The 24,285-nt window shown below is 36.7% G+C and overlaps 1 protein-coding gene across 1 annotated transcript; it reads left to right on the top strand.

Annotated features, from left to right (window-relative positions):
• Nucleotides 1-17,474: 17,474 nt before the first annotated feature.
• On the top strand, nucleotides 17,475-19,470 carry LOC138894204 (uncharacterized). Its single transcript, XM_070178887.1, has 3 exons — nucleotides 17,475-17,885; nucleotides 18,140-18,290; nucleotides 18,725-19,470. The coding sequence occupies exons 1-3, from the start codon at nucleotides 17,475-17,477 to the stop codon at nucleotides 19,468-19,470; spliced, it is 1,308 nt and encodes a 435-aa protein (XP_070034988.1).
• The last annotated feature ends 4,815 nt before the right edge of the window (nucleotides 19,471-24,285 follow it).

Genomic DNA, 24,285 nt, shown 5'->3' on the forward strand with positions numbered 1-24,285 from the left:
AAAACTGTAGATTTTATATAAATCTATAACCGTACCGATAATTAGAGTAGGTTTTTTATTTTATAAAAATAAACCGAAAAATATCAAACCGTACCGAATAAATTTATATGTGAAAAATATATTTATATATTAATTTTAAAAATAATAAAGTATTAAAATTTTTCTTGGGCCTTGGAATTATGAAAACGGATACAAGCCAACAAGTAATTAAACTCAAATCCTAATTCTCAAACCTATTATGCTACTCCTACTGAAACTAAATTATTTCCAGCATATTTACTTGCAAGACACAAAGTATTCTAGCTAGTGATTATGAGTAACAAACTATAATGTATTGAATATGTTTCGTTTCGTATGATTTGGGTTTATCTTTTTGAATATTTAATCTTCTATAAACTTTATTCTCGAGTCCCAACTTGGTTAATATCTTTTCACTCGTGTGATTTATATATTTTTTTATCTTTGCTTAGTTTCTTTTACGCTACTATAGAATAGTTGATGGATCCATATTCTGACCATCTTTCATGTTTTCTCAATCCATCACCCTTTAAACAATAAAAATATCTAGAGAGTTTTGCTAAGTCTTATAAAAGTACGAATGTTATTGCATCCTAATTTTACTAGTAACTTTTACATGATATTCAAAAAATATTAAAAAATAATCGAATTGTACTAATACAGAAGAGATACCGATATGATATTGAGACGCTTTTGAAAAGTCTAATTTTAGTTATATATAATAGAATAACAGAAAAATTGATATGGTATAAATTTTATAAGATAACCTGTCAAACCGAACCATTGACACCCCTACTTATTCCTACAAATTGCCATGACCTGGCGTTGATGTAGTGGTTGGTGTTGCTCAGACTAAAGGAGGGCCTATACCCCCTCTTTAATTAGCGGGCTGGGCCCTAGGGGATGCTTGAGGGGGGATTTGCACCCGTACCCTATATTTGTGGCACCTTTTAACATGTATCATTTTTTTTTAAATTATTGATTTGGAAGTCATCTCACAAAAAATTCATAATAATATGACAATTACATCCCTAAAAAAAGATATAAAACGATCTCATCATCTCCTCTCAGCAACTTTATAAAAAAAAATGAGAAACTTGTCTAGATTCATCTTCAGAATCATACTTGCATGAAATTGTTTCACCTTGAAGCTAAATTTCATGCTAATGTAGCATGAAGTTATGTCATATTGAAGCTAAAACTTCATGCTAATATAGCATAAAGTTGTTTCACATTGAAGCTAAAACTTCATGATAATGCATGCTGAAGTTATTTATCCTGCAGTCTACAGTTTTGTCATGAATTTTATCCGAAATTTCAGTCTAAACATGCTGAAGTTATTTAGTTCATTTGCTAAAATTTCAGACTAAATATGCTGAAGTTATTTAGTTCATTTGCTAAAACTTCAGACTAAACATGCTTAAGTTATTTAGTTCATTTGCTAAAGTTTCAGAATAAACATGCTTAAGTTATTTAATTTATTTGCTAAAACTTCAGAGTAAACATGCTTAAGTTATTTAGTTCATTTGCTAAAATTTCAGACTAAACATGCTTAAATTTTTTAGTTTATTTGCTAAAACTTTAGACTAAACATGCTTAAGTTTTTGTCTTGTAGTATGTAATTTTCTAATGAGTTTTTGCTAATGCATGCTGAAGTTATTTAGTTCATTTGCTAAAATTTCAGACAAAACATGCTGAAGTTGTTTAGTTCATTTGCTAAAATTTCAGACTAAACATGCTGAAGATTTTTAGTTCATTTGCTAAAACTTCAGACTAAACATGCTTAAGTTTTTGGCTTGCAGTATGTAATTTTCTAAAGAGTTTTTGCCAATGCATGCTGAAGTTATTTAGTTCATTTGCTAAAATTTCATACCAAAATATGCTAAAACTTTGTAACGCAGTCTACAGTTTTGTCCTGAGTTTTATCCGAAACTTCAATCTAAACAAGCTGAAGTTTTTTAGTTTATTTGCTAAAACTTCAGCTTAAACATGCTTAAGTTTTTGTCCTGTAGTTTGTCAATAGTCTTTTATTAATGAAGGGCAAAATCATCTTTTTAAAATACTTTTAACAAAAAAATAGGTATAAATGCAAACGGAAAAATAAAACAGGTATAAGTTAAAAATGGGCAACCAAATAGGGCGTCCCATGCAATTTTTACATGCTTGAGCCCGTCCTCATTCACCACTCAGGCCCAAATTCGGACTAAACAATATTAGGCCTGCGTTACAGCCGCTCCCCTAGAAGTTTTTAACAGTGTCATGCTACAATCAAGTTTTATCCTTTTCCCCCACTCATAATGAAGTGAAAAGGCCTGTCATCGTCATTATTTTACTACTTCCACCAAATTAAGGTAAAGAAGATTTCCCTTTCGTATAACAAAGGATTTGAAACTCTAATTCGTCATATTTTCTTAATATTTTGTTTTCGAAATCTACGTATTTCATACGGTGAAAACGCGAAAACAATAGAGCTATGTACTTTTAGTCTTTTAGAGTCTGATCATAGTCCGTTGGATGGATCTGAAATAATTAAATAAACATATGGAAAGGAGAAACCTCCGCTTTAATGTCCGGCATAAAGATTAGTAGCTCAGGTGAGAATTGAGATGATCAAATTGAGTGACAAATTAGCACTGTACAATTCAGCTCGTCATGTAATAAAAGATAAAGGCAGAAAAGATTAGTGATCTGTTAGGGTCATTCGATGAGAGATCTTGAATTCAACATCTACGTACTACTTTTAACATCTTGTGTTAGTTGCTCTCTAGTTCTACGTCGATAATTTACTCCATTCTTTGTGACATACTCTTAATTGTTAATACTAATTGGTTATTTCTTCTATTTAAGAATTAAGATGACGCATGATTTAACTATTGATGAGTAAAAATAATATTCTCTAAGTTTCAAGTTATGCAATATTATTTCTTTATTATTCCATTCTGAAAGGAATCACACCTTTTTATATTTGAAAATAATTTAACTTTAAACATCTCATTTTATCATTAACGAGAAGTTTTTATAACAACGCAAAATGTTATGACACATTTCGTTAGGATTGAAATAATCAAGTGTCATGTGGAAGCTAACAAAACATACCTTGAACGACAATAAATCAGCCAACAAAAGAGAAATATACCAAAAGAGACACAAATATTTAACGTGGTTATGTAAATTGACTTACGTCCACGGGGGGAGAGATAAGCAATCCACGATATAAAAGAGAGTACGTAATATCGAAAGAACAAACTCACAAAGAGGCACACACAAGTGGCAAGCTAACACTTGTCCCAAAAACTCTCCCCCTAAACAAGACTCTCAAACCCCTTATGGCTACATTGTGAATGCTATTTGTAACGACCCGATTGGTCGTTTTGAGCAATTGCGCTCCGAACAGTTATTTGAAGTGTTGAGTAGCTTCGTATACTGCATTGTGACCGTTTGAATCGTTGGTTTGATTTTCAGGTGTTTCGGAATTTGTTTGGAAGAATGAGCTTCACGATTTAAGCTTTAAGTTGGAATAGTTGACCAAGTTGGACTTTTGCGTATTTGACCTCGGATCGGAGTTTTAAAGGTCCCGTTAGCTCTGTATGGTGATTTTGGACTTAGGAGCGTGTCCGGATAATTATTTGAAAGTTCGTAGTTGATTTTGTCTTGAAATGGCGAAAGTTGGAAATTAAAGGTTTGGAAGTATGACTGGGGGTTGACTTTATTGATATCGGGGTCGGAATCCAGTTCTGAAAATTTTAATAGGTGTGTTATGTCATTTATGACTTGTGTGCCAAATTTGAGGTCAATCAGACCTGATTTGATAGGTTTCGGCATCGAATGTAGAATTTGGAATTCGGAAGTTCATAAGTTTCTTAGGCTTGAATCAGTGCATGATTCGTGATTTTTAGGTTTGGTACCTCGGGTAAATTCTTGAATAAATCTTGTGTGAAAGTAGTAGTTACCGAAATAACCTTGACCTAGGCGAAATGGAAAAACAATCTCGTCACCAATACCCAGGGTAGCGTGAGGCGCTAGCCCTGGCGCTGGGATTTTGAGGTTCTGGAAACGACGCCACATGCAACGCCCCATGCCACCTGTGGCGCTACAAGCATTAAATCCCTATAAACAGGGGATTTCGCCATTTTTGATAAAACATAGTTGGGGAGCTCGGTTTGGGCGATTTTCCGAGGCAAATTTCACCACACAACTTGGGGTAAGTGTTCTTGACTCCCTTATGATTGTATTCCATGAATTAATCTTCATTTTCGGCATTAGATTATTGATTTTTTAAGAAAAATCGGAAGAATTTTCTACAATTCCATAAAATGAATTTTCGAGTTTTGAACATCGATTCGGAGTCGGATTTAAGTAAAATTAGTATGGTTGGACTCATAATTGAATGGGTTATTGGATTTTGTGAGTTTCATTGGATTTTGAGATATGGGCCCCACTGTCGACTTTCCGAGCGGAGTTGAAATTTTTTATAAATTGTTAAATTGTAAGCATTGGAGTACATTGTGATTAATTTGCACGTTGTTTGAATAGTTACGGATTGTTTGGCTTGAATTGAGGAGATAAGAAGGCGTTTGGAGGTTGATACGTGCAGAATAAAATTTCCGGAGTATTGTTTATCTTACTCGGCATTGGAACTGGCTTGTTTGAAGTAAGTGTTTTGCCTAACTTTGTTGAGAAAATTTTTTCTACTAATTGTCATTATTTGTTACATGCGGGGGTGATACATATATGAGATGACGAGCATATATGCATGTGCCAGAATTAACTATGCTCGGGGGTAAATTATATGACTTATTGTGCTTCGTAGAATTATGTGACACTCTTGGTTCATGTCTTCTTTGACTTCTAGATTTATATGAATATGATATTAAATGCTAGAAACCATGATTTGGCTTATTATAATTTGATTAAAACTTGACGCACTTTTCTGAAATAATTGATGTACTAAATTCGGTCGTTATTATACTTGATCACAAATACGACGCTACGACCGTTATTCTTGAGATTTTGAATCCTATACTTGAGTGGAAGATCATTTTTGAGACTTGTTGAAATACTTGAATAATAAAGTACTTAAGATTTATTGAATTGTTATTGGCTTGAAAGTCGTGATTGGTGTTCAATTTGGAACATTCGTTCAAACACTCTCCTTAATGTTATTTATGCTTCCTACCTTGCTTGTTAATGATATACATGTGCCTGGTAAGAAAGAGTGCAAGGCAAGAAGGGTGATGCCGTGCCATTTCATAATATTATCATGTGAGAAAAAGTTTAAAGCACGAAGGGTTATGCCGTGCCATTTCATATACATTATCATGTGAGGGAGAGTGTAAAGCATGAAGGGTGATGCCGTGCCATTTCGTATATATTATCATGTGAGGAAAAGTATAAAGCATGAATGGTGATGCCGTGCCATTCATATATATTATTATGCACGAAGGATAATACCGTGCCATTTCATTTACATTATCATGTGAGGATGAGAGTAAGAGCACAAATGGTGATGCCGTACCATTATTTTTATATTATCATATGTTCATGGCACGAAGGGTATTTTCGTGCAGGCGAGGACAAGAGACATACATTATACTGTGATATCTTTTCATTGTGTATACATTCATGCCTTTACCTTGAGCTGTTATTATGCACCTATATTATTTTTCTATGTGACTTGTAGTCGTTGTTCTTTCTGTGTCCTCTACCCCAAGTGTTGTTGTGTATGCATGCCTTCTATCTGTTTAACTTGCAAATATTATGATTTTCTTCTTGTTTGTTATATTTGTATACGAGCCTTCTACCATGCTAATTAGTGAAATTTATATTCTTCCTTCCTAATTGTTGTCATAATTTCTATGCCTTTTCCCCAGTATGTTTCCGTGGTCCATATGTACTGCCTTGTTCGTTGTTGCTTCCTGTGTACCTCCCACTTTATTTCTTTTATTGTTATTGGCATTTCTCCCACCTAGTTGGTACTGTTATATGTATGCTCAGTAAGAAAGAGATAAATGCACGAAGGGTATTGCCGTGCCAATTGATTTGATATATATATATATATATATATATATATATATATATATATATATATATATATATATATATATATGCACGAAGGTGGTACCGTGTCATTCGATGTGATATCTTGAATATATTCCTCACACCAGGAAAGTCATGAATTTAATGAGATAAATGCACGAAGGTGTTACCGTGCCATTTGATGTGATATCTTGAATATATTTCTCACACCAGGAAAGTTATGAATTTGCTATTGTGATTTCTCCTAATAATCTTTTTCTGCCTCGCATAGTTGTTTCATTGTACCCTTATTTGTTATGTTCTATAATCGTTTCTATTGTTAGTATACTGCACAGGTTATAACAATGTGTATCTTTCACTAAAAATCCTCATCACTACTTCGACGAGGTTAGACAAAATACTTACTGAGTACATGAGGTCGGTTGTACTCATACTACACTTCTGCACCTTGTGTGTAGATTTTGGATGCTGATGTTACGGTGTATGGCGGGAGCTGGTATTGAAGATGTTTTCGCAATCCGGTCATATCTGCCTCTTGTTCTTGGTAGTTTTAGAATCATTAATCTGTTCATATATATTTCAAACAGATGATGTATTTTATTTCATATCAGTTTTGCAAATTCTAAATCTTAGAAGCTCATGATTTGTACTATCAGTGCTTGGAAAAAGTAGAAAGATTCAGTTATTTTATAATTTATTTTTCTCGATAAACCTAATTAAATTGGATGGTAGTTAATTGGCTTACCTAACGGGTTATGTTAGGTGCCATCATGACTGGTCAGATTTTGGGCCGTGACACTATTGAATGAAAAGGAAGGATCCTTAATTTATAAAAGTTAAAAATCTTTTCCTCCAAAAAAACGGACTAGCAACATATGAAAGAATTATATTTTTCTTTTTATAAGAGGTAAAATCAACTATGATAAATATGTTATCCTTTCTTTGAAGAATTGAGACACCAAATATGGTAAGAAAATTAGGACAAATACCTAACAATTCTCCCCTTTGGCCTGAATTTTCTGACAAAATAAATTTTATCCAACTTCTTCCCATAATCTTCAGCAAGTCACATCTCCAAATCTCAACTACAAAGTTTGTCTCAACGTGAATAACACTCTGGTCAAGATTTTCAGACAAAAATCATGATTACCACCAAATAGGTTGCAGCTAGAACTAAACCTGCCTTGATGAACCTGTCTTGCACCTCGCTCTGATACCACTTGTTATGATTGAAATAATATGGTGTTATGCAAAATCTAACAAAGCATACCTTGAACGACGATAAATCAGACAGTAGAAGAGAAATATACCAAAAGAAACACAAATATTTAACGTGGTTCTATAAATTGACCTACGTCCACATGCTGAGATGAGCAATCCACTATATAAAAGAGAATATATAATATCGAAAGAACAACCTCACAAAGAGGCACACACAAGTGGCAAGCTAACACTTGTCCCAAAAACTCTCCCCCTAAACAAGACTCTCAAACCCCTTATGGCTACATTGTGAATGCTATTGAATGAGAAGGAATGATCCTTAATTTATAAAAGTAAAAAATCTTTTCCTCCAAAAAAAAGGGACTAACAACATATGAAAGAATTATATTTTTCTTTTCGTAAATTGTAAAATCAACTATGGTAAATATGTTGTCCTTTCTTCGAAGAATTGAGACACCAAATATGGTAAGAAAATTAGGACAAATACCTAAAAATTCTCCTCCTTGGCCTGAATTTTCTGACAAAATAAACTTTATCCAACTTATTCACATAATCTTCTGTAAGTCGCATCTCCAAATCTCTACTACAAAGTTTGTCTCAACGTGAATAGCATTCCGGTCAAAATTTTCAGACAAAAATCATGATTACCGCCAAATAGGTTGTAGCTAGAACTAAACCCACCTAGATGAACTTGTCTTGAACCTCACTTTGATACCACTTATTATGATTAAAATAATCAGGTGTTATGCAAAATCTAACAAAGCATACCTTGAACGACGATATATCAAACAACAGAAGAGAAATATACCAAAAGAAACACAAATATTTAACGTGGTTCTGTGAATTGACCTATGTTCACAGGCGGAGATGAGCAATCCACTATATAAAAGAGAGTACATAATATCGAAAGAACAACCTTACAAAGAGGCACATACAAGTGGCAGGCTAACACTTGTCCCAAAAATTTCCCCCCTAAACAAGACTCTCAAAGTATCCCTTACGGCTATATTGCGAATGCTACTGAATGAGAAGGAAGAATTCTTAGTTTATAGAAGTTAAAAATCTTTTCCTCCAAGGAAAAAGACTAGCAACACATGAAAGAATTATATTTTCTTTTCGTAAAAGGTAAAATCAATTATGATAAATATGTTGTCCTTTTTTCAAAAAATTGAAACACCAAATATAGTAAGAAATTAGGACAAACATCTAATACATTTAATGCAACAAGGTTTAAAAATCTTACTTTCTTTTTAAATTCCGTACTAAGTTAAACTATGTTAAGTAAACTAAAACGAAAAAAATAATTTGGAAATGCTTGCATGATTGTTGAGTATGTAGGAGATTCCTTTTTGCTATAGGAATCAGAGCCTCTTTGGTGCTAGAGTTCCTATGACATTTAAAACAACCTACGACACTTGTGAAATACATGTAAAAGAGGATAGAACATGCAGGCATGATATTAAGTGCGAATTTAGGAGTAGGTAACCTAATAGGCTGAGTGAAGGTCCTAGAAAAGGAAATGATCAGCTAGAGATAAAGCTCTTAGGCCATGAGTTAATTTATTGCATCCTCTTTTGCGACTTCAAATTTGTAACTAATTAGTAGTATAGGGAGAAAATGATACTAGCATATAGTCATAGACTAGGCAATTGAATTGTAAACTGTGTCACGCTAACATAAATATTTACATATTGGGATGTAGACTTTTTGATGTCCCTTTCCTTTTTCTCTATCTCTTTGAGCTGTAAAGAGAGTGGTGGAAGGTAAAATAAAGTGATAAGTTGCAACCTCATGTATAGTAGCTATGGATAGGACTGTAGGCTCCGTCTCAGTCTCTCAACATACAAGCTTCTGCAATATATAGTAGTATAATATAAAATAAAATTAATGGCCAGGATTTGCTATCAACAGTAGGATACACAAAGATCTGGATTTGGTGAGAACTAACAAGTTCATCATATTTTAACAGTACAATTGTACGAGAGGTACAATTATTTTGTTTTGTTTATATTATATTTTAACCAGCATGCACTTCTTAGAGACCGGAACCCACGTGTAATTTTTTTGGACTCAAAAGATACAAATAGGTAAAAAAATTAAAATTGTGTATCATTTTATATATAGTTATTCACCGCGCTGTACTTTAACGGCACGTTTGTCCGTTAAGGTATAACGCAGTAAATAATCGCGCTATATTTGAACTCAAAAAGGGCTGGAGGTATAGCGCACATATAGGACGCGCTATAGTATAGCGCATCCTATATATGCGCTATACTTACTTAAAAAAGCGGGCCTCCATCTTCCCCGACCATAAAACTAGACCCCCCCTCCCCCCCCCTTCCTTTTAAACAGTGGTCCCCCCATTTTTAAAGCAAAAAAACTCCATTGGAGCCCAACCATATCACAAAAAGTGTATCTTCTCCGTATTGTAGTAAACTAACACTGGATTTAAGTGGTTATCATATAGTGGATTGCTCGTTTCGGCCCCCAAATCATCAAATCTTCACCTTTCAAAAAAATTTAAATCGAGGTATTCTGCCTTACTTTTTGGCAAAACTCATGTATAAAAAATGCGTATTAGTTATTTTTTACTGTAGTCTATGTTTTTTCGTGATTATTTTGTGATTTAATTAATTTGTTATTTTTTATCCGAATTAGTTTATTTATGTGCTAAAAATTAGTAAAATAGATAAATCATTATTTTATGAATAATTAATGTTATTAGTTGTTATAAAAAATATTTATTAGTTATTTTTTTTACTGTGGTCTATATTTTTTTGTGATTGTTTTGTGATTTAATTAAATTATTATTTTTTTATCCGGATTAGATTATTTATGTGCTTAGAAATTAGTAAAATACATATATTATTATTTTATGAATAATTAATGTTATTTAGATTTTATTGTTGTACGTATATTAATATGTAATTTTATTATTGTTTAATGCCCTTTTGTGTTATGTTGTGCCCGTAATTATAATGTTGTGCCCTTTAGCGTAGTAAAACTGATAATAAATTTTAGCTAATGGTAGTAGACTTTGTTCATGGCCATTTTGAGTAGTATTACTTTAGTGTAAAAATATTGGAAACTAACATATGAAATATTAATATAGAAAATTTATCAACCTAAGTATCTGTTATATGAATAATTACTAAATTATCTTTGTAGGTATTGAAATTAATCATTTAATTATCTGTTAACCCCAAAAATATCTGAAAAAAAGACGATAGTTCAAACACAAACTCTCTCGAATTTTAGTCAACAAATATAAGAAAATAATATAAAAAACAATAATATTTGTCAAACTAAGTATTTTTATATGAATACTTATTAATTATATCATGTATAGTTATAAAAATTAATTATTTAATTCTATTATACCCAAAAATAGCTGAGTAAGAAACAAACATATAAAATAAGAAACTAATATATAAAATAAGAAACAAACATGCAAAATAATAAACAAACATATAAAATAATAAACTAATATATAAAATAAGAAATAAACATATAAAATAATAAACTAACATATAAAATAATATAATAAACTAACATATAAAATAATGATATGAAAAATGTATCAACCTAAGTAATAATATATTAAAAATATCAATTAAATATTAATATAAAAGATATTGCAATATGTTTAAAGATGTTAAGCAATCAAAAAGAAAAATACTTTAATTAATATTGTTCAATTTACAGATATCATCATGGAGGTTCCCCCTATGCATTCCGGACCTGCATCTCGAGAGCTATTGTTACTACAGGGCAACTATAGGTCTTCATACATCTGGTATGGGCAGTGTCTGGCCCAGACATTCCGCTCCAGACGTATAGACGATATGTGGGAGTTCATTAGGGACCACCAACTCCATCCCTGTATAGTTAGACGCCTTCAAGATACAGGTTTCTACAAGATATTACCGGCCGACAATGCACAAAACCATCAATGGCTGGTTTAAATGCCCAGACACATATCTGAATATGTATTTTGGTATTCCCGGACTCCGCTCAAACTTCCATTCAACAACAGTCCCGGGGGTTGAAGTATTGCAATGCAACTATGTACCTGGGTAGAGCGGCAAATGACTTATCCAAGTTACCATAAACAATTTCAAACGTACGTTTACGCCTGAGAAATGCCTTTCTTTTGGTAATGGTACATCCATATACCTGGTGGAAAGATGTTATACACTCTTTGATCTTGTACCTTATGGATGCTTCAATGTGTGAAATCAAGACAAGAGAAATTATGTCAACATTCAAGTTAAAATGATTCCCACTAAATGTGTCCATTTCACAATTGTAGGTGCCAATGTATTTCCCCACAATCCATATATTTGTTTTCAACTTTATCGCACGCAGCATCCAATTACAACCTTGAAACCATCTACGACAAATAACCTTATATACTTCCGGAGATGACTCATGAACCATGATCTCACGACACTCTTTTATGCTGTACATTCGCACTGCCCTGCTTAGGCGCGCTTTATCTGCAAAAAGTATGCCCTTTGACAGCACCGTTGCTCTAGATTCATCCCACATTGCTATCCGAATTTTGTCAAGATCCCTTGTGAGGGCATCGACATCCGGCATACTTGCCAACTGATCAAGGTAGGGAATCTCCCTTGAATGAAACGACATATGTGACTCGTACACTTTTGGTCTAACGGGAGGTGGAGCATGCTTCCTCGTCAAATCAGGTTCGTCATTCTCATCCTCATCATCGTCACCCTCATCAGGGAAAGGTGTGTCATCTCCAGACTCATCAGCATTGTTGTCATAATCACTATCATCTTCCTGACTCCGCGCATCTGCTAGATCGCGATTAAATATGCCGTCTTCGGGCAATTGAGTAAGGACATGACCTTCAAGTTGCTCATTTTCACTGCACAACCAATAAAATAATGAGTTTCTCAAATTCATCCAAACATTACATATAAACTTTATCACTTCACTTATAAATCATAATGTGTTGATATCCCATGATGCACATTATCCTGTTGATGATGACTCCCGGATGGACCACTATAATCCAATACACCAAAACTAGGTATATTCTAACTGTCCGTTGGTTCATAACTTGTAAAATTCATATCTGTCCGGTACCCCCTGTGGAATATATGAGTGTTAATACACACTCAATACATAAAAATAAATATCATAACATAAAGAAAAATTGAAGTTTACCACTCGGCTTGTGGATTATGTAGACTGAGGGAGAAATTATGTCCTCGTTTCATATTTGCCCGTGGAGATAAGTTTAGATCTGACCAAACTCTTTCACCCAGAACCTGTTCGGATAAAACTGCTCCAAAAAAACCACCTGATGATTGAGGGATATCCCTATTTTACGGAACCTCATTATTGCGAACGTCTTCAACCTTGACGTACATTTTCAATATTTTTATCACAAGAAGTTCCCAGTGTTCATGTAGAGTCCTCAAAAAATCTATCAGAGTTTCATCGTCTTCGATGTTAAACTCAACATAACAAGCAACTTCATGCGGAGTAACAGAATACGGATATCTTTCGATTACTTTAATATTCACCGAACGTTTGCTCACACTCATTTTTTTACATAACAACGATACTAATTTATCGTACTCCATTGTAAGTGGCAACTTAACATGAAACTGTGGAGAACAACTATAGTGTACTGAGTTATTCTCCACCACAACCTCACTCCTAATATAGTGAAACTCTAATTTTTCGCTCTTCGAACATTTTGATAAAATGCAAAATAACTTAACGAAAAAATATTTTGGAAGACCTGAAGGATCCAGAATGAATTTTTACCTAATTCTGGAACTCCTTAAATAAGAAAAAACCCAGACCGGGGGGCAATAATTGAAGTATAGCGCATGCATAGTAGGCACTATATATTTAGCGCATACATTATAAGCGCTATACCCATATGAATTATTGGTGGTCAGTTAAGTGCAGAAAAATTATTGGTGGGGCAGGACATTTTATATATAGCGCAGTTATTCACCGCACTATACCTTAACGGACAAACGTGCCGTTAAGGTATAGCATGATGAATAACCGCGCTATATATAAAATGGTACACAATTCTTTTTACCTATTTGTGTCTTTTGGGTCCAAAAGAACCACACATTGGTTCTGGACTCCGCTTTTTATACTGGTTACATATGTCATAAATGGACTTCAATTTTCCTTCTATTAATTTTAATGTCGGACCTTTGTTAGTACAACAACATGTATATATTTAAACTTTGTTAGCTGCTCTCTCTAGGGCCGTGCATAATTTGGTAATTACCGAATTACCATACCGAAATCGAAATTTTTGGTATTTGGTATTTTGGTATTTGGTATGGTATTTATTTTACATTTAAAAAAAAATCGGTATTAGGTATGGTATTCAGTTTTTGTTTTTTAAAATACCGAAATACCGATACCGTACCGAAATATATATTGGATTAATTTTAAATATCATGTCATCCTTGCAGCCCGCAGTTAACAGAGAGCTTAAGGAGAATGTTTCTAGTTCCATATTCTTTAGTTAAAGCCTGTGCGCCATCTATTTTTGTTTATGTGGTTAATGGATGTTACCCGAATGATTTATGTAAACAATACTTGTGAAAAACTTATTTTGGTCACATTTGAGAAGTTTACTGGTGTCTGGTATATTACGGAGATGCAAGTTAGAGCTTTAGACCAGACATACTTATATGTTGATGAAGTTTGTAAACGTTATTCTAATCTTATGCTCTTGTTTATAGAAGTCCCATATATGATGTGTAGTGTTGTTGCATTCATAAGATTGATTTTGCTGGCTAGTTATAATTTTAATTTTGTTAGCTAGTCAAGGTGTTATTCTCCCCTAAATATATCGTTCAGAAGCTGCTTTAGAACCGAATAAATCGAAGTTACCGTACCGAATAAATCGAAATCGAAAGGCAAAAAATCGAACCATACCGAATTTAATTAGGTAGGTATAATATTTTAAAATACCGAATACCGAAAATACCGAACCAAAACATCTAAATACGGTACCGTACCGACCGACCGACGAACACCCCTAGCTCTCTCCATAGGATAAGAAGTACTAACGTTTTAAAACCTCTAGAGCTAATTAAATTCAAAAATACAAGCAGATTTGTAATAATAAGTCTACACTGTACCGCTTAAATAAACACATGCATACAAACACACTTGAATAATGAATGATAACATCTGAAGGACCGAAGCCTGAATTAGAAAACTACTACTACTAATAAGAGAACTATGAAAGACAAAATGCAAGTAGCTAGTTTTTCGAAACAAATTATGTGCACGTCGTACATATATATATACTAGCTCTGTATATTTAAGAAGGCACATCAATCATTCTTTGTTTCTGTTGTCAACATGTGTCTCTGAACGTTAGACGTAGAAAAGAAGCAAAGGGCAGGTAAAAATGGCAGAGATGTATGCAAATTGACAGAGAAGATATATAAGAAAATATGGGGGAGGTTCTATTCATGCCCCCCCCCCCCCCCCCAAAACCAAATTCTGATTCGTTCCCTTCAATGATCAGTCCGTAAAAGTGACTGATTCTTTGTTTCTTTTTTGTTGGATGTTTTTGATGTTCCATCTTTAATTTTCTCTCTCGCACTCCATAGTCCAGGCACGATCAAAGTCTGAATATGAATTGAAAGAGAGAAGAGCTATCAAAACCTTAAACTATTTCAACACTGCCACTTATTATGGAAAACTTTTGGGATAATATATAAATATACCCCTCATATATTTGTCCCATTTTTTCAACTGCATATCTAAACTTGTCCAGAATGCATCATTGATTCGCTTACACAGTAAACACCAATATAAGCAAACCGATCATAAATTGGTAAAGTTAATAAAGTATACAACTACCAAAAGTAATATCAGTAACTGGGCTAATAAAACCTTTGGAGAATATTATGAGGCTTTGGAGCACAAGAAAATATTAGGTACTAACTAGCAACAGCTTATGCTCATACTTTGTGGTTGTATTTAATCCTATCATTTCACTCATAATTCTCATACATTACAAACTGGAGCAAAAATCTTAAGTGGCATTAAAATGTCAATATTCTTAAATAAAAAAGAGCAATTCGGAAAACCTTAATTTAAAATTGTACTTGTTGGGGAGAGAGCTGCTATTTTAATTTTATTTTTTGCTTTTCTTTTTGACTAATTTTTTCTTCTTCTATACGTCTCTTTGTCAAACTATTACAGTCAGTAGTAATTGTTGGAAAATAACTAGTAAGAAGAAAAGAGACTGCCACTGACGAAGTGTCGTAGGATTAATGAGATCCTCTAGAGGAATTTCGAGTTTGAACCCTCAGAATGGTTAATTTGGAGGGATCACTTTCCTCTTAATGGGTGATATATGACACGAATCTGGATTAGTGCCATTAACTCTGCATACCAGATGATTAAAACCAAATAAAAGAAAAAAAGAAAAAAAACTACTTCCTCCGGTCCACACTAAGTGACTTTTTGGCCATTAATATACCCCTTATTAAGGCTGGAGGGATTAATTACTTTGTCATGTGTTTCATACATTGAAAAGACCAAAGGTTCAATGAGCACGGTTAAATTCCTAACATCATTTATCAATAATCGTTTGTCTTCGGTGTCCAATAATCGTTTATCTTTGTACTTGTCGCTGAACCTAGGTGACAAGTTTCCTTTCAAAATTAACTGATTTATTTGGGTAGACACAACATTTCCTTCTTCTTGAGCAGACCAAGATGTTTTAGGTGCGGAAGCATTAATGAGTGCCTCCTCATCCGTTGAGTAACATTCTTCATAATTATCTTCATCATCTCTATTGTCTGTTCTATCTTCCTCAAATTCATCTTCAAATCCGCTCGAGTATTCACTATCACTAACCAAAGTGTCTTGTGCATCACCACTCCTATGCTCAAGAGTTACGTTCTTGGTGAATGGAAGATATGGCTGGGAGTGCAGAATTACTGATAATGTAATATTTGGTGGTAGCAGAGGCTGCCGTTACTGATTATTTGATGATCTCGAGAAGACAATGAATATTAGAGAATGATAGAAATGATGGAACTGCTAGTTAATTCAGAAATAAAGAAAGAGATATTAAGAAGGGCTGACAACAACAGGAGAGGAGAAAAAAACGAACCAAATAGTAATATCTTTATAGTACTGCTGCAGCAACACACATGCTATAGATTTAGGCCTATACCTTGTTTACATTTATCAAGAAACTACTGCAAACTCAATTGTATAGGGTAAAATATGATATGATATGTGGTCATGTAAAGGAAAGATACGCGGTACCAAAGACGGGGATGGCCGAAAATCGAACGCAGCTATTCCGCTTGTCACCGGAAGGGATAACGTTCATAAAGGTGTATTAAATGCTTTGCGCCCGATAACATTTAATAAGGAATATTCTGCAGCATTAAAAGCAATGGTCCGTTACAGAGAATTTGACATTTATGTTCACCGTTACATCTTCATCAATGACTCTCATAATTGACATTAAAGGAAGACACGATCCTCGTACCTCTTTCCCTGGACACATCTATAAATAATGAGCCCAGTTATCATTGTAAGGGGAGGAATTTTCTGCCTAAACTTACACTATATTCTATACAAATCTTAATACAATCTTACTTTTTCGCTTTTTGATCTCATCATTGCTGTGCCCGGAAACCTTGTTCCCGGAACTGTCATCTATGATGTTTTCATCTATATTTTAAGGCTAAGTATTGTACATTTTTTCAATTATTGCATTATTTCAGGATCAAATTAGTTCACTTGTCTAGAAACCACGTATAAATTCAACAGTACCATTTTACGGGTAAATAGTTTGGCACCCACTGTGGGGGCCTAGACAACCGTGCAATTAAATTGATCTTTGCCTTTTTTACTAATGTGATTTTATTATTTTGTCTTAGAAAAAATCATAAAAAATGACAAATAACATTGTTAACAACACGCACAACCCTGAAATTCGAGGGGATCAGCCTCATTTCAAGGATTCAATTAGTGACACCCGCAATGAGGGAAATAACGCCATGCCGGTGCATGACAGGTTGTACCCTCGACAGGTTCGGTAGACAACTCCCGATGATGCTGATGAGGAGCATGTTGTGGATGCGGTGAGGGTCCTGCGCGAGCAACATGCGATTATTCTAGACCATCTCATGCGGCAGGATAAGGTTATGACGAAGCTGAAGCAGGCGCTATCGGGGGCTTTGAATAATGCAAACAGACGAGATCCAATTCCTCCCGGCATTCTCGCAAGCCAAACAACACAGAGAGTCGACGACAATACTCCCAGGGGTAAAGTTGGCTCCGACAGGGCTGGGGGGAGCAGATCCGGTCTCAACAACGAGAACGACCAGTTCAAGAATGAACTTTTACGGTTTATGAGGAAAGTAAGCGCCTGCATGGACCAAATTCTAGGCGCGCCACCAGTATTGAAAGGCCCAGACTCGAAGAAGTATACTCAATTGCCGTACAAGCCGAGTGTGGTACCAGAACTAATCCCGAAGCGATTCAAAATGCCTGAAGTGCCAAAATATGACGGGACTTCAGACCCACATGAGCATATTACCACCTACACAATGACGGTAAAAGGAAATAATTTAGCTCCCCACGAAATTAAAATGTGTTGCTAAAGAAATTTGGAGAAACTCTCACGAGGGGAGCTCTAACGTGGTATTTATTTTTACCCGAGCATTCCATAGATTCATTTGAGATGCTCACGGATTCTTTCATGAAGTCTCATGTCGGGGCTAGAAAAGTATAAGCCCGGAAGGCCGACATATTCAGGATCGCACAGGGAGAATTTGAATTATTACGAGAGTTCGTTACTCGATTCCAGAAAGAAAGAATGTTGCTCCCAGCTGTCCTAGATGAATGGGCAGCTGAAGCATTCACCAAAGGATTGAATCCGAGAAGCTTAGATGCTTCCCGGAAGCTGAAGGAGAGCCTGCTTAATTTTCAAGCTAAACTTGGGCAGATGTCCACAACCGGTACAAGTCAAAGATAAGGATCGAAGATGACCAGGTCGGTTCTAGATCATCGGCCAAAGGACGGGAGAAGAGCAGAGAAAAATCAAAGGATGACTACGACGCGGACAGACGAACTTCGAGGGGCCGGTTTTTGCCTTACAAACGGATCGAGGGTCGTGGCAGAAACTCCCGGGTAACAAACAAGTTCACCGTTGACAGAGGGACCGATCGTGGTCGAAATAATAGATCATTTCAGGATAAAGAGACGTCGGGGTCTCGGGATCCTTCTTACCCCAAGTTATCGGAATATAACTTCAACATCAGTATAGTGGAGTTGGTGTGAGCCATGAGAAACATTAAAGAGGCACGATTATCAAGACCTATGAGATCCAATTCCAGCCAGAGGGATCCCAACTTATAGTGTGAATAACATGGGACGAACGGCCACCGAACAGGGGATTGCCGACACCTTCGGAAAGAGGTGGCAACACTATTGAAGAACGGTCAGCTCAGAGAATTCTTGAGTGACCGAGCTAAGAACAATTATGGTCGTAATAGAGACAACACGGAACCTTCGAAAGAAGGAGAAGAACCCCCACGTCAGACGATCAATATGATCTTCGGAGGGAATGAGATTAATGGGGTCACCTTTTTGGCAACGAAGAAGACGAAAGTATCAATAACTCATAGTAAAAGACTCTGGGAAGACGATATCACTTTCACGGAGGAGGACGTAGATCGATTGCTGTTGCCACACAACGATGCACTGGTAATTTCTTTAAATATGTTGGATTTTAAGATTAAAACCGTTTTAGTGGATCCACGAAGTTCGGCTAATATTGTACAATGGAGAGTATTGGAGCAAGCTAAACTCACCGGAAGCATTATTCTGACAACAAAGCTCCTCGCTGAATTCAACCTTGCGAGCGTGACGACCCGAGGAGAGATTTTGTTGCTCATGAACGCTGAAGGAGTAATGAAAACAACTCTCTTCGAAGTAGTAGATGGTGACATGGGATACAATATCATCCTGGGAAGGCCATGGTTACATGAGATGAAAGTTATACCCTCAACATATCACAAATTGCTAAAGTTTTCAATGCCCGAAGGAATCAAGCAGATAAGAGGTGATCAACCGGCAGCAAGAGAGATGAATGCAATTTCGGTTTCCAATAGCAAAGGGAAGGAGCACACGACATAGCAATTACAGGAACTTGCAACTACTCCCGAGCTAGAAGAAGTTAGCCCGGGAGCAGAGTCATCAGAACATTATCAGGTGCCGAGATATTTCCAAGTTCCAGAAGAGACAGACGCAACGAATTCAACGGGTGATGAATTGGAGCAACTTGCATTGTTCGAAGAATTCCTAGAAAGAAAATTCCATTTGGGGACAGAACTGCACCCGGAGCTCAGGTCTGGATTTATTGAATTCCTTAAATTTAATGCGGATTGTTTTGCATGGTCGCACGAGGATATGACAGGTATCCCGACGGAAGTAGCCATACACAAGCTGAGTTTGGATCCCAACGTACCTCCGGTAAGACAAAAGAAAAGCACTATTGCCGAGGCCAGGAATAAATTCATCAAAGAAGAGGTAACCCGCTTGCTTAATATCGGTTCGATCTGAGAGGTAAAATATCAAGACTGGCTAGCCAATGTAGTAGTAGTTCCTAAGAAGAACAATAAATTTCGCATGTGTGTAGACTATAAAGACCTTAATAAGGCGTGCCCGAAAGATTCGTTTCCACTGCCAAATATCGATCAAATGATTGATGCCACGGCCGGGCACGAGTTAATGAGTTTCCTCGATGCTTATTCCGGGTACAACCAAATCAAGATAAACCCGGAAGATCAGGAAAAGACTTTATTTATAACGAATTTCGGTACATATTGTTACAACGTGATGCCCTTCGAGTTGAAAAATACCGGAGCCACTTATCAATGGCTCGTAAATAAGATGTTTGAAAAGCAAATAGGAAAGACTATGGAATTTTATATAGATGATATGCTCGTTAAGTCTTCGAATGCGTGTGACCACCTTAAACATTTGCAAAAAACATTCAACATCCTGAGGAAGCATAACATGAAACTTAATCCCGAGAAGTACGCGTTCGGGGTTAGTTCTGGTAAGTTTCTGGGATTTCTAGTCTCACAAAGGGGAATTGAGGTAAACCCTAACAAAATCAAGGCCATAGAGGATATCCCGGATCATTTGTCGAACGTAAAGGAAGTCCAAAGGCTCACAAGAAGATTAGCAGCTTTGAGCAGGTTCATTTCCCGGTCGTCGGAAAAATGTCACCGCTTCTTCACATTGCTCAAAAAGAAAAATAATTTTGAATGGACACCGGAGTGTCAGCATGCTCTGAGGGACCTGAAGAAGTACTTATCAATCCCCCCATTGCTCTCAAAACCAAAAGAAGGGGAAACATTTCTAGTCTACCTCGCAGTTTCAGAAGTTGCAGTAAGTGCGATTTTAGTCTGGGAGGACGAAGGTATGCAATTTCCCATTTATTATGTTAGAAAAATTTAAACGGGAGCAGAAACTCGCTACCCACATTTGGAAAAACTAGCCTTAGCTCTCGTAGTGTCCGCTTGGAAGCTAAGGCCCTACTTCCAATGCCACCTGATAACTGTGGTGACTACTTTCCCTTTCTGGAACATCCTCCATACATATGAGCTCTCGGGCAGATTGGCCAAATGGGCCATCGAAATGAGTGAGTTCGACATAGAATATAAACCAAGGACAACAATTAGGTCGCAAGTCTTGGCTGACTTCGTGGCTGATTTCAATCCGGGGCTACTGCCTCTGGAAACCAAGGAGGCAGTAATCATTTCAAAATTGACATAGAGGGTTTGGACCTTATTTACGGACGGGCCTTCCAATGTAAAAGGGTCCAGACTCGGAATAGTCTTAATCACGCCTTCAGGGGAAACCTTAAGGCAAGCCATTAGAACAATCCCTTTAACAACAATGAAACAAAGTATGAAGCTTTGATTGTCGGGCTCGAATTGGCCCGGGGACTTGATTCCGAGGTTATCGAAATCAAATGTGACTCACAGCTAATGGTAAATCAGGTCTACGGGGTCTTTGATACCAAAGAAGAACGTATGCAACAATACGTGGTAAAGGTCCAGGCTCTTTTGGCACGATTCCGGGGGTGGTCAATTACTCATATCCCGAGGGAGGATAACACAGAAGCAGATGCATTAGCAAACTTAGGATCATCGACGAAAATAAAGGGATCGGAGTCCGGGACGGTAGTGCAACTGATGAACTCAGTCCTGGGTATAGATGGTTACTGTGAGGTAAATTTGACTAGTCTGGTCTGGGACTGAAGAAATGAAATAATCGACTATCTTGAGCACGGGAAGTTGTCCGAAGACCCCAAAGCATCACTGGCGTTATGTGCCAAAGCTGCACGTTATAGCTTCAAAAGAGGCCAATTGTATAGAAAATCCTTCCAAGGCCCGTTGGCCCGATGCTTAGGAGCGTCAGAAGCTAATTATGTCAGGAGAGAAGTCCATGAAGGGATATGCAGCAATCACTCGGGCGCAAATTCTTTGGTGCTGAAGTTGGTACGGACAGGATATTACTGGCATCGCATGGAACAAGACGCCAAAGAATTTGTACGAAAATGTGATAAGTGCCAACGCTACGCACCACTAGTACACCAACCGGCAGAACCCTTACATTCGGTTCTGTCCCCATGGCCGTTCATGAAATGGGGGATGGACATCGTCGGACCGCTGCCACTGGCTCCCGAAAAGGTAAGGTTTCTTTTAATTCTGACTGACTATTTTTCTAAATGGGTGGAAGCAGGTCCTTATTAGAAGATCGGAGAATGCGAAGTGATCGATTTTCTATGGGAAAATATAATTTGCAGGTTCAGAATACCAAAAGAGATAGCATACGACAATGGGACATAATTTATTGGTGCAAAAGTTACAAAGTTCCTCGTAGATTTGAAGATAAAGAGGATCACATCTTCTCCTTATCATTTGAGCACAAACGGTCAAGCGGAGTCAACAAACAAAGTGATTATTCAAAACCTCAAGAAAAGGTTGGAAGCAGCAAAAGGCGAATGGTCCAAAGAATTGCCTGGAGTTCTATGGGCCTACCGAACAACGGCCAAATCGAGCACAGGAGAAACTCCTTTTTCCATTGTGTACGGTGCGGAAGACCTAATCCCAGTGGAAGTGAGTGAACCCACTTTGAGATTTTTCGGGCAGATGAAGAATCGAACTACGAAGAAATGTTAATCAACTTGGAACTGCTCGAGGAACTCATGGACTTGGTGCGTGTAAGAATGGCAGCTCAAAAGCAGAGAATGTAGGGATATTATAATGGAAGAGCCAACCTCCGTTATTTCAAAGTAGGAGATTTGGTTCTGAGGAAAGGAAGCTAAAATACTCGGGAGCTCAACGCGGGGAAGCTAGGTCTAACATGGGAAGGTCCCTACCGGATTTCAGCTATCACTGGGAAAGGTTCATACGAGTTGGAGAACCAGAATGGAGACAAGTTGCCTAGCAACTGGAACATGGCACATCTCAAAATATATTATTGCTGATGAACATTATTCAAGCGGAAAGTATCTGTTGCACTCTTTTTCCCTTCGTTCAGTTTTTGTCCCAATTGGGTTTTTCTGTCAAGGTTTTTAATGAGGCAGCGATAGAAATCATACTACGAAGACAACAACAATAAGACCTTTGATAGCAAGGCAAACAAACAAGCTTCCACTCGGGACGGTTAGATAATCTTTGGTTCGATAGCAAATTCCCACTGGGAAGTTAAGTTTTCTACCGAACAGAGGTTACCCGACCGTTCACGAGCACAAACCACTAGAGGATTGTTAGATATTCTTTCGCTCGATAGCATGGATTCCTAAGGGGAATTAAGGTATGTTGCCGAGTTAAGGATTATCTAGCAATTCATTGGTGGAATCTTTGAAGGCACAAGACTTCTAGTGTTCTAATTCACATTCTTCGCATTCGATCACTAGGGGGAATGATATGAGGATACGACAACATTGACTGCCACATCAACCGGGAAACAAAAATTTGGAAATAGAATGCATCATTGGGACCGGAGACTTCGCAGCTAGCCCCGTAGAAACAAGTTGTATAAGATAGCCACAAGTAATGGTAATTTCTTTCTAGCATAGCAAATGCTTATGTATTTTTTAAAAATAGAAGGAATAAAATGAAATCCTTTTGTTTTTATCTTGTTTCTTCTCTGAACAATGAATTAACTTTGTCATTAGAAAGTTAAACAAGTACTTCAAATGTTAGTGCCTTAATGAACATGAGAAATCCTCTTCAAGAGCACCGTAAACATAAGAGGTGTAAGGCCCCGTAAAATTTTACCTAAAACCCAGGGTTTCGTAATGCCGGGGTAGACTTATGCATTGTTGATTATTGAAATTCTTTGTGGTGAGCTGGCGAGCCGCGGTTCAGACTTTTTGGGTTGAACAGTGCATTGGGGAGTTGAAGAAGGGTTTTTAGAAATACAGGGCATTTCTGCGGTCCATTCTGCGGTCGCAGAACTGGTCTGCGGACCGCATATCAGCCGCAGACTGAAGCACAGAACTGGTCAAAAATTTCATACCATTATGTGGCAGCACAATCGTTTTGTGGGCCACATAACTAATTGCAGACCCAACATGAAAATTTCCGGAGGAAAGTTCTGCGGCACATTATGCGACCGCAGAACAGGTCTGTGGATCGCATACTGGTCGCAGAGTGGGGCAGACTTGCCTAGTTCCGGAAGGCCATTATGCGGCCCATTTCGCGGACCGCAGAAGCATTATGCAGTCGCATATGCAACTGCAGACCTACGTCGGGGCTTCATTTTTTCTAATTTTTGGACCCGACCCCATTCTTATAAAATATCCTTAGGGATCATTTTAGAAGGCTAAAAACATGCATTCTAGAGAGAGGGAGTGCCAAGGAGTGAGAGGGGAAGTTCCTAAGCTAACCATCCATCAATTCTTGATCCAAGTTGAAGAAATTGCAAGAA

This window comes from Nicotiana tomentosiformis, chromosome 6 (assembly GCF_000390325.3).
Source record: "Nicotiana tomentosiformis chromosome 6, ASM39032v3, whole genome shotgun sequence".
NCBI classification, from domain to species: Eukaryota; Viridiplantae; Streptophyta; class Magnoliopsida; order Solanales; family Solanaceae; genus Nicotiana; species Nicotiana tomentosiformis.

What these genes read in the sequence shown, in the direction of transcription:
- LOC138894204 (XM_070178887.1), top strand. Translation starts at nt 17,475, where the DNA reads ATGACGAAGCTGAAGCAGGCGCTATCGGGGGCTTTGAATAATGCAAAC. An exon ending in TTACCACCTACACAATGACG is followed by an intron (nt 17,886 to 18,139) that starts GTAAAAGGAAAT and finishes ACTCGATTCCAG; the next exon opens with AAAGAAAGAATGTTGCTCCC. An exon ending in TGGGCAGATGTCCACAACCG is followed by an intron (nt 18,291 to 18,724) that starts GTACAAGTCAAA and finishes GCCACCGAACAG; the next exon opens with GGGATTGCCGACACCTTCGG.